Source organism: Setaria viridis, chromosome 9 (assembly GCF_005286985.2).
Source record: "Setaria viridis chromosome 9, Setaria_viridis_v4.0, whole genome shotgun sequence".
Lineage (NCBI taxonomy): Eukaryota > Viridiplantae > Streptophyta > Magnoliopsida > Poales > Poaceae > Setaria > Setaria viridis.
Genome location: NC_048271.2, coordinates 13,244,027 through 13,258,984, shown reverse-complemented (window position 1 = coordinate 13,258,984; position 14,958 = coordinate 13,244,027). Strand labels below are relative to the sequence as shown.

Here is a 14,958-nt window from a genome sequence, read left to right as displayed (position 1 = left end):
GGTGAGGCCCGTAGGCGAAGATGGAACAGGGCGGCGAGCGAAAGCGTGCCGAAACAATCGCGAGGCAAGGACGATTCCTGGAATCCTCCGTGTAGGATGCACGTCGTCAAGGTTGGGGCCACGCCCCTAAGCAAGCGCTGAGCTGGAAATGCCATGCGTCTACTGCGTACAGGACGTGACTGAAGCTAGCGACATGCAGCGTATACGCGGCGGGATATCACGTATCACTTTTCAAAACAGCATGTAGCGATCGGTAATTTTTTAGCACTTGCATATAGTAACCCGATGCCCTTGGAGGTTGGCGATCCTTGAAGCGATGTACCTCTAACTATCAATTGATGGCCGGACCACGTGAAGTATCAGTGTGGCAACGTCAGGCACTCGCGAGGCACACGAACACCGGCTGAAACGGCACTAAGGCTCTCGTGGATCTACTTTTCCTACGTGTAGGGGTGGTAATGGATCATGACCCTCATGCCTCCTTCACAATCCAACTCGGCCCTATCTATTTTAGTTTAAAATCATATAATAATATGGCTCACAATCCAACTCAGCCCTATCTATTTTAGTTTAAAATCATATAATAATATGGCCCAACTCTTATTGAGCCCGATCCTTAAATTTGCTAGGATAAATTAGAGAGTCCTTTTCCATCCCTATCTACGTGCTATGGATCAAATTATTATGAGCTGCAACAACCAGGATGAGTTCAAAATAATGAGCAGACACGGATGACGCAGGGGCCGGCCCAAACAACAAAGGCAGAGCAAGTAGTCGTGTGGAGGCCGACCGGGCATTGTCGAGCCTCCAGAGGCCAGAAACCTTACAGCGATATCTATATAGATACAAGATAACCTGAAAGATAACACCAATGAACAACAAGGTCAGTAGTGTGCTTAACTGTTAGTTGCGGAGTACACCAACAACAACATTTGAGGGAAAGGAAAGGCCATGAACCAGATGATTGTAGCATTCGCTTCTATGGCAAAGATACCATTAACGTTTAAAGAAAAAATAGAACAGAGATATCCTTGTTATCCTACAAATTATAAAGTACCATTTTAACTACAAAGCCAATAACCCTATAGCACTATTATCGATGTATGAGGTGCACGCAGAGTATTATATCAACAAGGCATTCTTGGTTTGTCACCAACTGGAAATAAGATGGGCACTAAATAGTTACCTACTTCTGAGAGTATCAAATATCAACCAAGGGACTATTACAGTTTTGCCACCCAATATGTAGTACCGACTCATTGACATCTGAGGAAACAGCAGGATGGGTATTTGGGTAGTACTATAAAAGAAAAGGCTTTCTTGCCATGTGTGTGGAGAATCTTGGTTTAGGAATAAGTTCTTTTTTACAGCTTAGAGCTATAGTATTTCTGGAAAATAACTTATTTTTTATTCATAATAATATGTCCAGGCATCATATGGGGTTTGCAAAAACCAAACCTGCTAGAGTTGCTGCAGGACATCCTGATGGGTATATTTGTTCTTCTGGATATCCCAGACCTCAAGTGCATAGGCTCTGTCTGCACCTCCTGGAACTCAACACATACCAGTCTGTGGTTCATAAAGTGAGTGAACAATTCGCATTTCGGTATTTGAAGCCAGATCGGGAAAAAAGAAAAAGATCGCCGGCAATTCTCAAATTTTAAATAGCAACCCCGCCAAGCCCCTAAATCTGGTCCAAATTTAGAAGCTTGCAGCCTCACCGAATCAGTTGGCTAATTACATCACCGAAAAATTATTCACCTCTGAAAAAAATAAAAAATCACGTCACGTTTCACGGAGAGGCCCCAAGCGAGCAGCCCTGTTGCTCGACGCCGAACCGACCCACGACGTGCCGCACCCGCACCCGCACCCGACCGGGCCCGTGGCCTTGGCCCGTCGACGCACGGCCGCGGCACGCAGCCACGCACCCACCCGCCGCTTCCTCGAAATCTCTGTGATGCCACCCGACAGCGGAAAGGAAAAGGTAACCGGGAGGCCGGAATCTTCCGATCGAGGGCACCACCGGCGGCGCCGGGGATAGCACAGGAGGGGGGAGCCGTGGAGCGATCCGCCGGGCATCTGCGCCCGATGTGGGCGTGGGGCTGCGTCCAGCGCGTGGCCGCCGGCCTCCTCGGCGGCCCCCTCGCCGGCGGGGGCCGCTGGAACACCGCCGTCGCCGTCGGGGTCACGGCCGCCGCCGGCCTCGCGGTCGTCGCCATCGTCGTCTCCTCCCGCAGGTCAGCCGGACCCCACCGCGTCCCCTCTTCCCACACCCTTTTTGAAATCGTTTATGCCGCTGCCTGCCTGCCTGCCTCAACGCGTGCTTCGATGCAGAGGCGGGCTCAAATCTCCGTGGTGGCGGCGGAGGAGGAAGGCGCCGCTCACGGCCGAGGAGTGGCGCGGCCTGTTCACGCCGGAGGGGAAGCTTCAGGACGGCGGAGTGAAGCTTGTGAAGAAAGTTCGGAGCGGAGTAAGTTGCGGCAACTCACGACGTATGAGGCTAATGCAGCCTTCTGAAGTTATAAATTCATGTGCTTCTGTTACAGGGGATTGAACCGAGTATCAGAGCACTGGTCTGGCCATTCCTTTTGGGAGTGTAAGTAACCTAGAAACTCTGAATGTTGGTCTCGATGCATATTAGATTCACAATATGCTTGAACACGAGATATCCATGCTAAGATTTTTTTTTTGTTCTCTAGCAAAGGATTCAACTGTTTTAACCTTATCCATGCATTTTGGAAGAACTGTAGTAAGTATCAATCTGAACTTATACAGTTTAACAGTTACAGACTATTGGGCTGGTTAAACAGGCTGAACAAGGTTCATAAATATGCTTGTGATACATAAGACTAATTCTTAAGCGAGTATTATTTTGTACAATCCCTTTCAATGGGCACAACTCAACAAGATCTATTTTTATAGTAAGAAACAATATGCTGACAAGATTATAAGCTCTGTAGCGTGCATACTTGTGTTCAGGATGATAGCCCAAGTAATCTGAATTTCGGCTCCCATGCAGTTATAGCCTTGACAGTTCTGAAGCGGAAAGAGATGCTGTTAAGGCCCAGAACAGGTACAAACTTAAGCATGAAATTTTATCTCTTTATCTTGCATCTGTTCTTCATGTCTGCATGTTTTGGAATGAATTTGATCAAAACAAATTGCCAGAGGGGCTTTCCATAGTCCACTATGGTGTTTCGCTATTTTTTCTTTTATTTACAGATTACAGATGCAGAAACACATTGACGACTAAAGAATGCTATTTCATTAGATGTTATCTATCTGTCTAGCCTTTAGCTGAACTTGACAACAGTGGATGATCTTCTGTAGGAAGGGATATCTGTTACTGAGGAAGCATTGCCTGCGAAAATCTGCATACAGCATGGAAGGGAGCAAGCAATCAACAAATAAAACAGCTGGAGTCAACCCTGAAGAGAGCATTAGTTCTGAAAAAGGTGAAGAATCTGGTTGTGCCAGTCCTGTTGAATCCGTAGAAGTTCCTGAAAATGCTATTGTGGAAGAGGCTATCTCAACCGAGGAAGGAAATCCATGTCTCAGTACAGAGCAAGAATTGCAGGATGACACATCTGAAACAAAGCCTGAGAAGATGGATGAAAACCAATCTTCATCTAGTTCCTCTAATGACGAAGATAGTGAGAGAAGCAATGTAACTCATGTAGAAGCATCTCATAAGGACTTGGCCTCAGTTTGTGAGCCTTCATTAGAGGATGAACAAGAAAGTATCCCCAGATATTCCAACACAGGAGGAAATATGGATGATATTGAGGTATCTAAGGCTGCCCGTCCTGTGAAGTCTGCACGGGCAACTGAGGATTTTGAGACGTGGCAACGCATTATTCGTTTGGATGCAGTCCGTGCTAACGATGAATGGGTTTCCTACTCTCCATCTCAAGCTTCAGTTTCCAGGGAGAAGGCGGTTGAATCTGCTAAAGCTGTTTGTCTCAAAGACTACGAACACTTGGAACCATGTCGGATCCATCACGCGTCACGCCTTGTTGCTATACTTGAGGCCTATGCAATTTATGACCAAGAAATTGGATATTGCCAGGGCATGAGCGACCTCCTTGCGCCTCTCCTTTCTGTTCTAGAGGAAGATGATGAAGCCTTCTGGTGCTTTGCTGGTTTCATGAGGAAAGCCCGCCACAATTTCAGGCTTGATGAAGTGGGTATTCGTCGGCAACTCAACATGGTGGCCAGGATAATCAAATACAAGGACTTCCATCTCTATAGACATTTGGAGATGCTCCAAGCTGAAGACTGCTTTTTTGTTTACAGAATGGTGGTCGTAATGTTCCGGAGGGAGCTCACCTTCGAGCAGACCCTATGTCTCTGGGAGGTGATGTGGGCTGATCAGGCAGCAAACCGCGCTGGGATTGCAAAGTCGTCCTGGCGAAGAATGCGGTTGGGAGCCCCTCCAACAGATGACCTACTACTATATGCGATTGCAGCGAGCGTGTTGCAGAAGCGTAAACTGATCATAGAAAGCTACAGCAGCATGGATGAGATCATTAGGGAGTGTAACAGCATGGCTGGGCAGCTTGACATTTGGAAGCTCCTGGATGATGCGCATGATCTGGTGGTCACGCTTCACAATAGGATCGAATAGCTGTGATCTTTGTTGCTTGCACTATTTGTTGTATTAGTTTCACGTTATCATGCTTCCATAGTTTTGTTACACCGAATTTCTTTGTATGGTAACTCGATACCAGTAATGGATAGAAGCACGGTGATGGAGGTAGCTAGCTTGTTGGAGATGCCAGCAACTTTTTTACTGAACGCATACTGGATGCGGTGGATAGAGTCCCTTGAGGCCTTAAGAGTCATTCATCTGTTACACACTTACAGTGATGGTCTGACGCATTACAATTTTCGTTCTGTTTATCCGTGTGCCCCTCACTGCCTCCGCTCATTCATGTGACTGTAATATATATGGTGGGAGAAATTGGTGGATCTAGTTTTCGACTCTGTATGCGGAGAACACCTCTGCTACCTGTTCCTGGTGTGATAAGAAGTTTAGCGAGCTGCGTCTGTGCTAAGAACAACATGTTCAGGACGGAATCTGCCTCAGTATCACTCCAGGAGAGGCAGATCTATGGACCTCAACTGATCCATATGACATCACTAACGCAAACAATTCTTTGGCACGAAACGTGTGGCCGTGTATCTTTACTCTAGCTCAACCACAGGAATGCTCAACAAGTCGACCTGTTTGTTGATGGGGCTCTGGATGTTGTTGGTCCGATCTATCTGTTGATGGGGCTCTGGATTTTGTTCAGGATCTAGCGGACAGGGACCTGTCTGGCATTATGGTTATTATATAATTTTTACCATTCAATAAATAAATAAATTTTGCGATACCCTTAGTGCCCACACAGACGTTAAATAGAAGAAAATTGCAACTATGATGTCGGCTTTCAAGGAAGCTTCAGATATCATCTCGGGGTAACACACTTGGCCACAAATATGGATGTTCATAACACAGAGTACCTTATGATCGATAACATTCTTCAACCTGACAAATACACCACAAAATTATTGAACTGCTTTCATACAAATCATTTCACATAAGTAAATCACTAAGAGCAATGCTACTCTGATTTGGTGTATTGCCGGATACCAAACGCAAGGCCCAGGATCAGAATGGGAACGAGGAACTGCAATATCTTGATGAGGAGGTCGCTATCGTTGTCCACGTTGCGGGGCACTTGCTGGGGATTCACATAAGTACGCTTTGCTGGGATGGTTGAAGCATCAATCTGCCCAATGTGGTACTTCTCCATCATCTCCCTTGCTGAATCACTGTGGCCAATATCTTCAAAATCAGCCGTAGCATCTTTCCCTGGGGCATTCAAGAATCAAGAGCAAGGATTGGCTTTTAGTATTAATACTTGCAGGGTTGAAGGCTGAACTATGAAGTAAAGAGAAGTATGGCTCACCAGTTACAGCTAGCAAAACCTCATCTCCACCAGGATGCTCATCCATAAAGGGAGTGACATCATAAACCTGAAATTACACGTTGCAGCACAGATGACAGAAATTTCCAGTCATTTAATCCATTTTTTAAGTAAATGAGAAGAAACACGGAACATTATAGACAGCAGAAGCAAATGTTTTGATGTTTCAGTATCTTACACCACCACATCTACTTATACTTTACCAATAATTTGTGGAAAAGGTGAGGAAGCAAGCCAGCACAGTTAGACTAATAATAGGCATCACACCTTTGTACCAGCATTGTTTTTTGTTTCTAGGAAGTTCAACTATGTCGGGAAGCTCTGCGGATAACACCTCTTGTGACAACAATACTAGGGAGAGAATAGTTGTTGACTCCATTAGGTAGCTCAGGACCAAATCCTACTTTCAAAATAGCATGGCCATTAAGTGTTACCTTCACTAAAAATAGCAAAACATTCGTCAAACGCAAATGGAAGGCATGTTTTTGTTTTCCTTTTTTTTAAGTTCAAGATAAATGGAAACTAGTACATATCACACATTTTTCCAGCAGAATGTTTGAAGATAATAATAACTTAAAAGAATTTGTATTTAGGAGAAACAGAAGAGAGTTAGAAACAGAGTAACAAATTTTATTTTTCTGGGTGCAGGAGAAACCTATATTAAGGGCGTACTAGTACATCCAAGGACATATAATTGAAAATGGAATAAAAAGATACAGGCCACACATGATACAAACACACCATTTTGTTGGGATATGGATCAAGCATGAAGCATCATTAATTTATGTTATATTTTTATTGACTTTTTTGAGGACATACATATTAACTGATTCATTTTATTCTGCCATGTCCAAGAAGAAAAGCAAAATATGAACATACCAGCTTTTTTTGTTGTGATACATTGTCATTTCGTGAGACAGAAAAGTGCTCAGTTTAAAGCAGCATCCTTTGTGGTCAATTCTGACCATGTGACGACATCAGTGGATTTTTATAAGCCCTGTGATACGTTATTTGTCTTATAATCATCCAATCATATGGAGTGGTTACTGGACCTGGAATGGATCGATCCCAGCAAATACTGATCATGGAACAACATGAAGTGGATCTAAAAGTCGGTTTCCGTACCTAGATTGAGTCACCCACTGATGAATCCAGAAACATCCTTGCTTGCTAGTATGCCAGTTTAGTTTCAGCAAATGAGCGGATCTGATTCGTGAAACTCTGCAATAGTCGCAGAGATCGATGCCAGCACAACTGACTCAATTCTGATGCCGCAAAAAACCCATCCTACACCATCAATTATCCTCCAAAAAACCTTATCACCGAACAGATTGCGTCGGAAGCTCTCGCTAACTCTAAAAACCTTTGCAACCGGATGGAAACGAAAGCAATCACCGTTCAACAACAAGAACACTAAACAATTTCACAAACCAAACCACACAAGGGTACGGAAAAACCACAGGCAGGGGTCACCAGCCATCCAGAACCGTATACGGGACCAAAGGGGAGTCGGGGAGGGGAAGAACCGTATACGGGACCAAAGGGGGAGTCGGGGAGGGGAAGCAGAAAAGCCGCACCTTGCCGGCGATGATGATCCAGCAGTCCTTGGTGACGTTGTGCTTGGCGACCTCCTCGAACCCAAACACCTTCTTCTCGTCGGCCATAGCAGACTCCTACCGTCCTACGCACCTGAGCCAAAATTCCCCTCCGAAAGAGTTAGCGCTTTGCAGCCAAAAGCCCCAAACCGCACGGAATCGAGCCATGGAGCGTTGAACCCACAGCGGTCGGGTTGCTAGTGGTTGGCCGATGGGCGTTGGCTCACCTGCGCCGCGCGTCGAGACGGAGGCGGAGGCCGTCGGGGAGGTCAAGCGTGTGCCTGCGTCGCGCTCGCGCAGGGATGCGGAGAGGATCACGAGATTTAGACAGCCTCCGTGGCGCCGGCATGTGAGCCCGGTGCGCCCGGCCCCGTCCCCCTACCCCTACCCCGTCTGCACCGCAGGCGGCCAAAGCGGTGGCGTTCCCAAAATGCCCTCGAGAGCTAGCTGCTGGACATCTCGTGTTGGACTTCCAGGCCCGGCCCGGCCCGTAGTGCCATGTGAGGCTGTTACTGCGTTGACACGTAAGCTTCCCCCTCCCCCACCTCGGCCCCCTCCACCGCTGACGCGCGCCCGCCTCGGCCCTGCTGGTTCCCGTCCGCGAAGTGACTGACCACGACGCGGCCGCGCGGAGCGAGACGAGACGAGACGAGAGAGACCAGTGACCACCACGCGCTCGCGGCTCCGCTCCGCTCCGCTCCCAGATCCCGCCGCGGCGCGCGCGCGCGAGCCCCGAGGAGTGATCATGGAGGAGCCCACGGAGGCTAGGCCCGCGGGCGCCGAGGGCCTCGCGAACGGCGCGCGGGAGCCGGAGGAGCCCGCGCCGGAGGTCGAGGAGGAGGAGGCGGAGGAGGAGCCGCCGCGATCGGCGACGGCGAAGCAGGAGGAGGCGAAGGCGGCGCTGGGCGCGGAGGGGTCCCGCCCGTTCACCATGCGGGAGCTCCTCGGCGAGCTCAAGGAGGACGGCGAGGCGGCGGCCGTGGGGTCCGGCGGCGGCAGCGCGAGATCTGCGTTCGGGGATGGGAACGGGATCGGATCCGCTGATGCCGAGGGCTCGTCCTACAGGTCTGTGCTTCTTCGCGCCCCGCTGCCGCGTCATTTTAGATCTCGGTCCGTGTACTGGATCACTGTGACGTGGTTAGGTCTGCGGCATTGGGTTTTTAGCCCACTTCGCGTTGGATCTGCTTCGGCTACGTGAATTATGCCGCTGCTGCTTAATTTTGGTGATTAGGTGCTGGCTTAGTAAGTTAGTAGAGTTGTATGATCATATTTGGGTCTACCTTAACAACTTGAATTGTGCTGTTGGTTGCATTAGAAAGTTGGCATAATTGTTTCTATGAATGGCAGTAGTCAGTGATCTTACTTCAACAAAGCAAAATCGCTGTTCCTGCAAACCTACTAGACCTATCATCTTCCAGTTGGATTGTTGTATTGTTAGGTATAGATATGGAAGCACTTCTCTTCCCGCCGCATTGCTGTTTATGGAACTTGTGAACAATTTCCTTGGGCTGTAATACTGGATAATGGATACAGATGGTTCTTACCTCTCAGTAGATGCATTAATCATTATATCTGCTTCAACATAACTAGTTAACCATTTATTTTCTTGGCGTTACACAACTGCTGCAATGTAGCTAGTTGACCATTTATTTTCTTGGCATAAACACAAATTTCTAATGAAATGGTCCTAGTGGTAAGAGTTTTATTTATTTCTTCAATCCATTTCAGCCAAGATAGCACACAGCAGTTTTCATCCCACCATGATGTAGCGATGGACTTGATAAATAGTGTAACTGGAGTTGATGAGGAAGGCCGCTCGCGCCAAAGGATTCTTTCTTTTGCTGCCAAAAGGTTTGCTTATATTGCCTGATTAAGCTCTCTTTCTTAACATTACAATCAGCCTACATCTTTTAGAGAACTTCATCTGCAACTACTTGTTATTGCCAAGTTTTAAGGCTCTGTTATGCAGGTATGTGAATGCAATCGAAAGGAATCCTGATGACCCTGATGCATATTATAATTGGGCTCTAGTCCTCCAGGTACACATCTACATTCCTTTTGTACATGTTAATATATTGTGAAGACGTAACAGTGACCAAAGCATAATTAATTTGTTATTCATATCATGCATGTTAAATGTACACTGTAAAATTGTTATTTAGATTTCAGGAGAGCTTGTATCTTATTCTTTTGAAATAATTTTCAGGAGAGTGCAGACAATGTGGATCCCAATTCTAGCTCCTCCAAAGATGCGTTGCTTGAGGAGGCTTGCAAAAAGTATGCTGAAGCTACTCGACTTTGTCCAACTCTTTATGATGTAAGTTCTTATTTGTTACATTGTTTGATCAGAAGAATTCGAATTTACAGTATTTTCAGTGCTTTTCGCCCTTGCAAAAACGAAATAAAAAAGAAAAGGAATCACAATTTTCAGTTAGTCTGTGAAAAGCAGTGAGAATTCGAGATTATCCTGCAGAATGTGATTTCATGGTTCTAATGTATCTTGCTCAATGTTGATCATTCTTATTGTCTCAGCTATCAACCTTTTTAATATTGCTATTCCTTTGAGACATTCTCTTTTTTGTTAGGCATATTATAACTGGGCTATTGCAATTGCTGATCGGGCTAAAATGCGAGGTCGGACAAAAGAAGCTGAAGAACTCTGGAAGCAGGTTTAGTCAATATGCCTCTCACGTCTATAAGCTTGTTTATGTTGAACGACAAACTTTTATCGTGCAATCAATGCAAGCAAATCAAGATACAATATTTGAATCTAGTTTAGTTTCCCCGTGGTGCTTATTCACCTGTGCAATTTCTATCGTTTATGTTGTTTATATGATTAAATTGCACAACTTTTCTTGACGTATTATTAACTCAAATTTTAGGCTTGCTATATATCCTGCACATATTAAGTTGTTTTTGTTCTATCTATTTTTCTGTATGTAATACTTGGTTGCTCTTTTGTAAATCTTGATGGATAAATAAGAGCAGACAAATTGTCCAATAGCAAATCAGATAGAAAGCAACATGTTTCATCACAATTTTTTATTTCCCTGATAGCTCGTGAACTTTCTGTGCTATGTGATGACACCTTTTCTTGCCTTTTCTTGAAAACTTTGGTACATGCTCTACTAGGGCAATGATCCAACTCTGCTCAAGATTTAATTTCATCTAGAACTTTCACATTTTCACTTTAGTGTTTGGGGGCAACAATAAATCCCAAGGGTTTAGAAACAATCCACACGCCTCCTTTTTCCTTGTAAAGGCTTAGTTTGGTATCATAAAAGATTCTATAAAGCAGCCTCTGGGCTAGCATTATAATCAAGGATTAATTTACTTCAATTGACGCCTTCATTTTTTAGCTGTGCTAAATAAATGGAAAGTGACATTTCACCCTTTCAATAGTGCATTTTTCTGCTGTCCCTCATCCTTGATAGATGCCATACCTGTTCTCTTTTTTTGATAACTAGGGTTTCGTAATTAACTTGAAAAGTTATCCCTATTTCTAACCAAATAGACTTCTGTGTTGCTTGAAGTTTATGAGTGAACTTTGGTTGCATCCATTATTAACCTTGTCTCTTTTTTTGACAGGCAATACTGAACTATGAGAAGGCTGTTCAGCTTAATTGGAATAGCCCACAGGTCAGCGGTAATTAAATGTATCTGATTGCAAATTATATGATAAAATAAAAAAATAAAAGGCTCCAGTTTGAGTTAAGGGGATGATAAATATGTGCCATGTAACTGATACAAAGACCATCAAGGTTTACTGGTTTAGAGAATTATGATTTTCGTAGCTATTTTTTCTTGTTCTAATATATCCATTCAAGAAAAAAAAACTTGTTGCTCAAGAAACCAGAGCGCACTGGCTTATCCTTATTGACCCTTTTTTGGGTTTATTTTCTCCAACATTTGGCCAAAGCTAAATGAGATGTTTTCATATCATTTCAGCTTCAAATTTAATCTTGTTAATAGCCAGTGCTGCTGCTTTCTTTACTTGCTTTTCTTTTTTATTGCAGGCTCTCAATAACTGGGGTCTTGGGCTACAGGTACAATATCTTGTGAATTTTTTGTTTTCTTAGCCTTCTTTCCTGAAGTTGGCCTACCTATTTGCTCTTGAGTTGGACCTGCATGAGCTCTTAGTTTGTTTTAAGAGTATGAATTTGCAATGCAGGAGCTCAGTGCAATTGTTCCTGCCCGGGATAAACAAACCATCATAAAAACAGCTATAAGTAAGGTAGATACACTCTCCGATAACTGTGCCTAGGATTAATTTTTATGGTATGCTCACTAAAAGTCGTTTCTGTGATAAACCACTGACAACTTCTGCTCTCTTTGTAGTTCCGTGCTGCAATTCAGCTGCAATTTGATTTCCATCGGGCAATATACAACCTCGGAACTGTCTTGGTGCGCTTCCAACCTTATGACTCACCTGATAATTATATATTATTTTCATCAACTAAAATAATGATTTTATTTTTAGTAACTTATAGATAAAATTGCAATAGATTTAATCTGATTAAGTTTCATGACAATAACAAGAATACATCTCCTTTTATGATGCTGCAGTACGGTTTAGCTGAGGATACCATGAGATCTGGGAAACCAGATGTCTCCCCGAACGAGCTTTACAGTCAATCTGCTATCTATGTTGCAGCTGCTCATGCTCTGAAGCCAAATTACTCGGTATCTATCAAATCTATATGTTGGACTTCTACTTTCTCCTCTCACATGCCTTTATGCTTTCTTGTTTTTTTTCCTAGAAACTATGCTGATAGTGTGCCCTTTTGTTTAATGCAGGTCTATCGCAGTGCTTTACGATTAGTCCGCTCAATGGTATGATTCATTTGTCCTATTTCCAAAAAACTCTTTTAGTTTATTTTGTCTGGTACTGTTACCTGTTGGAGTATAAGTGAATTGCCCACCTCTCCCCATCAGCTTAAGCTTTTGGGTTGAACTGGTTGGTGCACACAACTCTATGTGGTATCAGCCAGAGGTCTCGAGTTCGAATTCTGGCGGGTGTGATTAAATAAAATAATTGCAGCCTGCTCCAATCTCCACGTACGCAGCCTGAGGGAGCCTGCACGTGAGGGAGAGTGTTGGAGTATAAGTGAATTGCCCACCTCTCCCCATCAGCTTAAGCTTTTGGGTTGAACTAGTTGGTGCATGCAACTCTATGTTAAAACTTCATGTGGCTGGGGATATGATGGTTTTCTTTTCTCGGTAAAGCTGTCCATGTGTATATTGAACTACTTTTGCAAAGCCATATTCTTGAGGGAAAATAACTGTCAGCCCTCCAGAGCTTTAAACCTTTGTTAAACTTGTTTCTCTGATTAACACTGCTAGTCTTCTTTTTCACACATTTTTCTGCTTTTTAGATGTTTCTCCTGTCTAATTCTTCATTATGTCAGTGTAACTTTGTTCTTATTCGTATTGTATACCATGCAGTTGCCTTTGCCATATCTCAAAGTGGGGTATCTGACTGCTCCTCCAGCAAACAACGCCATTGCACCACACAAGGATTGGGAGAGGTCGCAGTTTATTTTGAATCATGAGGGACTCCAGCAGGTAACTTTGCCAACGTTCATTCTTTTTCCTTTTGCATGCTGTTTGAAGTTACTTGCGTCTCTTGTATCTTCAGTCATGATGTTTAGGACAAATTAGAGGGAATAACTTATAAGTGTTGCTGAAAATTGTAGGCTGATGCTTCTGACCAGCCTCCATCACAATCCCCTGGGCACATGGACAGAGGCAGAAAGCCTGTCAGAATAAATGTTTCAGATATTGTTTCGGTATCAGCATGTGCTGATCTAACGCTGCCAAGTGGTGCTGGCCTTTGTATAGAAACAATTCATGGACCTACATTCTTGGTATGTGCCTGCCAGCTTATTATTACTGTTCATTTTTTATATGTTATTTTCTTCTGTTGAAATGTGTTCAATGTTAGATGTAGATGACACATCTAATTTCTCCTGTTCATCAGTACATTGACTGGATCCTTTTAAAATTAATGGGCAGCAAACGCGATGCAACGTCTATATAACCACTTTGGCTATTGCTATTGAAAATTAATGGCGTGGAGTACATAATTCGTGCCCTTATTCTCTCTGACAGGTCGCCGATAGTTGGGAGGCTCTTGACGGCTGGCTAGACGCTATACGCCTAGTCTACACTATTTTTGCAAGAGGAAAGAGCGATGTCCTTGCCGGTATTATCACTGGTTAAATTGGTTGGCTGCAAGTGCAAAACAGCCACTGGATAGAGGCGTGAAGTTTTGGAGATTCTGCTGCAACCTTATCAGTTCAATGCCCTCCTTTGATTTGTTATGTCTCCCCATCTGTGATTTATCGCACAGTTTTTCTAGATGTAGGGTATATTATATATGTTGAATTGTAACTCATACTTTCCACTGATTGGTGATGTGTCCATTTTCGTTTGTAAAAATGGCCGTGTCACTATTGTGTATTCACAGCAGATGCATCGGACATCCTTTAGTTTGTGGTTTTATTTCTCTGTAACGATGTATCAAGTTTACTGCTGGAAGACCCTGTGGCCTCTGCCGCGGCCCCGCCGCCCTCGTGTATTCCGTAGTCCAGACCGGGCTCATAGCATGAACACTAAGGACCTATGGTTCATTGCAAAGCATTGGTTAATCGTGCTATAATTTTTTAAGGAGTTAAATACATCATTAGTATATAAACAAAGTGAGTCGGTGTGTTTAGGTACATCATCTATCAAATTGCTCATTTGAAAACAACAGCTTAGCAGGTGAGGTACGTACAAATCACCGGAATGACACATGGACAAAAAATTGCCATATAGGCAGATTACATGTTAGCTGATGTTTTTTTTAAAAAAATCCTTACTTATATTACAATTTATTTAAGTTGATGAGGACTTTTTTCCCATACAATCAACAACAACACTCTAGCCTTTTAGTCCCAAGCAAGTTGGGGTAGACTAGAGTTGAAACTCAAACAAGAGCCACAAATCAGGGTTCGGGTATATGAATAACTATTTTCCAAGCACTCCTATCCAAGACTAAATTTTTGGCCATACAATGTTGCAAAATATTTAAAAATATATATTCTATGAAAAATATTCATTTTTAGAGGTGAAATGAAATAATATAAAAACAAGGAATATGTTTCTCGTTCACATAATTGATTAGATTTAAAATAAAATAAAAAAAAGTTGAAGCCAAGAGAGGTGGGAATTCTAGATGGTATAATCGACTTGATTTTCAACATGTTGTGTGTGACTGTTAGATTGTAGGTGAGAGTTGAGATTCCATGGGCAGTGTAAAGGTGCGGACGATATATGGAGTTGTGCTTAATCTTTCCCGTTACACATTAGTACATTACCTAAGGCCAAACCCTCTGAGCCTTTCC

General features: G+C 43.7%; 3 protein-coding genes and 1 long non-coding RNA gene across 4 annotated transcripts; 2 read left to right on the top strand and 2 right to left on the bottom strand.

Moving 5' to 3' along the window:
• The first annotated feature begins 1,927 nt into the window (after nt 1–1,927).
• LOC117840355 (rab GTPase-activating protein 22) lies at nt 1,928–4,865 on the top strand. The gene is made up of 5 exons (XM_034720864.2): nt 1,928–2,237; nt 2,335–2,470; nt 2,547–2,596; nt 3,020–3,073; nt 3,331–4,865. The coding sequence occupies exons 1-5, from the start codon at nt 2,089–2,091 to the stop codon at nt 4,625–4,627; spliced, it is 1,686 nt and encodes a 561-aa protein (XP_034576755.1). The 5' UTR covers nt 1,928–2,088; the 3' UTR covers nt 4,628–4,865.
• A 563-nt stretch (nt 4,866–5,428) lies between these two features.
• LOC117840357 (cytochrome b5) lies at nt 5,429–7,955 on the bottom strand. Its single transcript, XM_034720866.2, has 4 exons — nt 7,798–7,955; nt 7,553–7,664; nt 5,958–6,024; nt 5,429–5,860 (listed from the first exon to the last, which is right to left on the bottom strand). Exons 2-4 carry the CDS (start codon nt 7,637–7,639, stop codon nt 5,610–5,612), a joined length of 405 nt encoding a protein of 134 aa, XP_034576757.1. The 5' UTR covers nt 7,640–7,664; nt 7,798–7,955; the 3' UTR covers nt 5,429–5,609.
• Nucleotides 6,410–7,546, bottom strand: LOC117840358 (uncharacterized). Its single transcript, XR_004636998.2, has 2 exons — nt 7,101–7,546; nt 6,410–6,972 (listed from the first exon to the last, which is right to left on the bottom strand). It is a non-coding gene; the product is annotated as an uncharacterized lncRNA (long non-coding RNA).
• A 214-nt stretch (nt 7,956–8,169) lies between the features above and the next one.
• Nucleotides 8,170–14,110, top strand: LOC117840356 (protein HLB1). Its single transcript, XM_034720865.2, has 14 exons — nt 8,170–8,635; nt 9,299–9,421; nt 9,540–9,609; nt 9,777–9,887; nt 10,156–10,239; nt 11,159–11,209; nt 11,587–11,616; nt 11,742–11,804; nt 11,909–11,974; nt 12,137–12,253; nt 12,368–12,403; nt 13,016–13,135; nt 13,267–13,437; nt 13,682–14,110. The coding sequence occupies exons 1-14, from the start codon at nt 8,316–8,318 to the stop codon at nt 13,790–13,792; spliced, it is 1,473 nt and encodes a 490-aa protein (XP_034576756.1). The 5' UTR covers nt 8,170–8,315; the 3' UTR covers nt 13,793–14,110.
• The last annotated feature ends 848 nt before the right edge of the window (nt 14,111–14,958 follow it).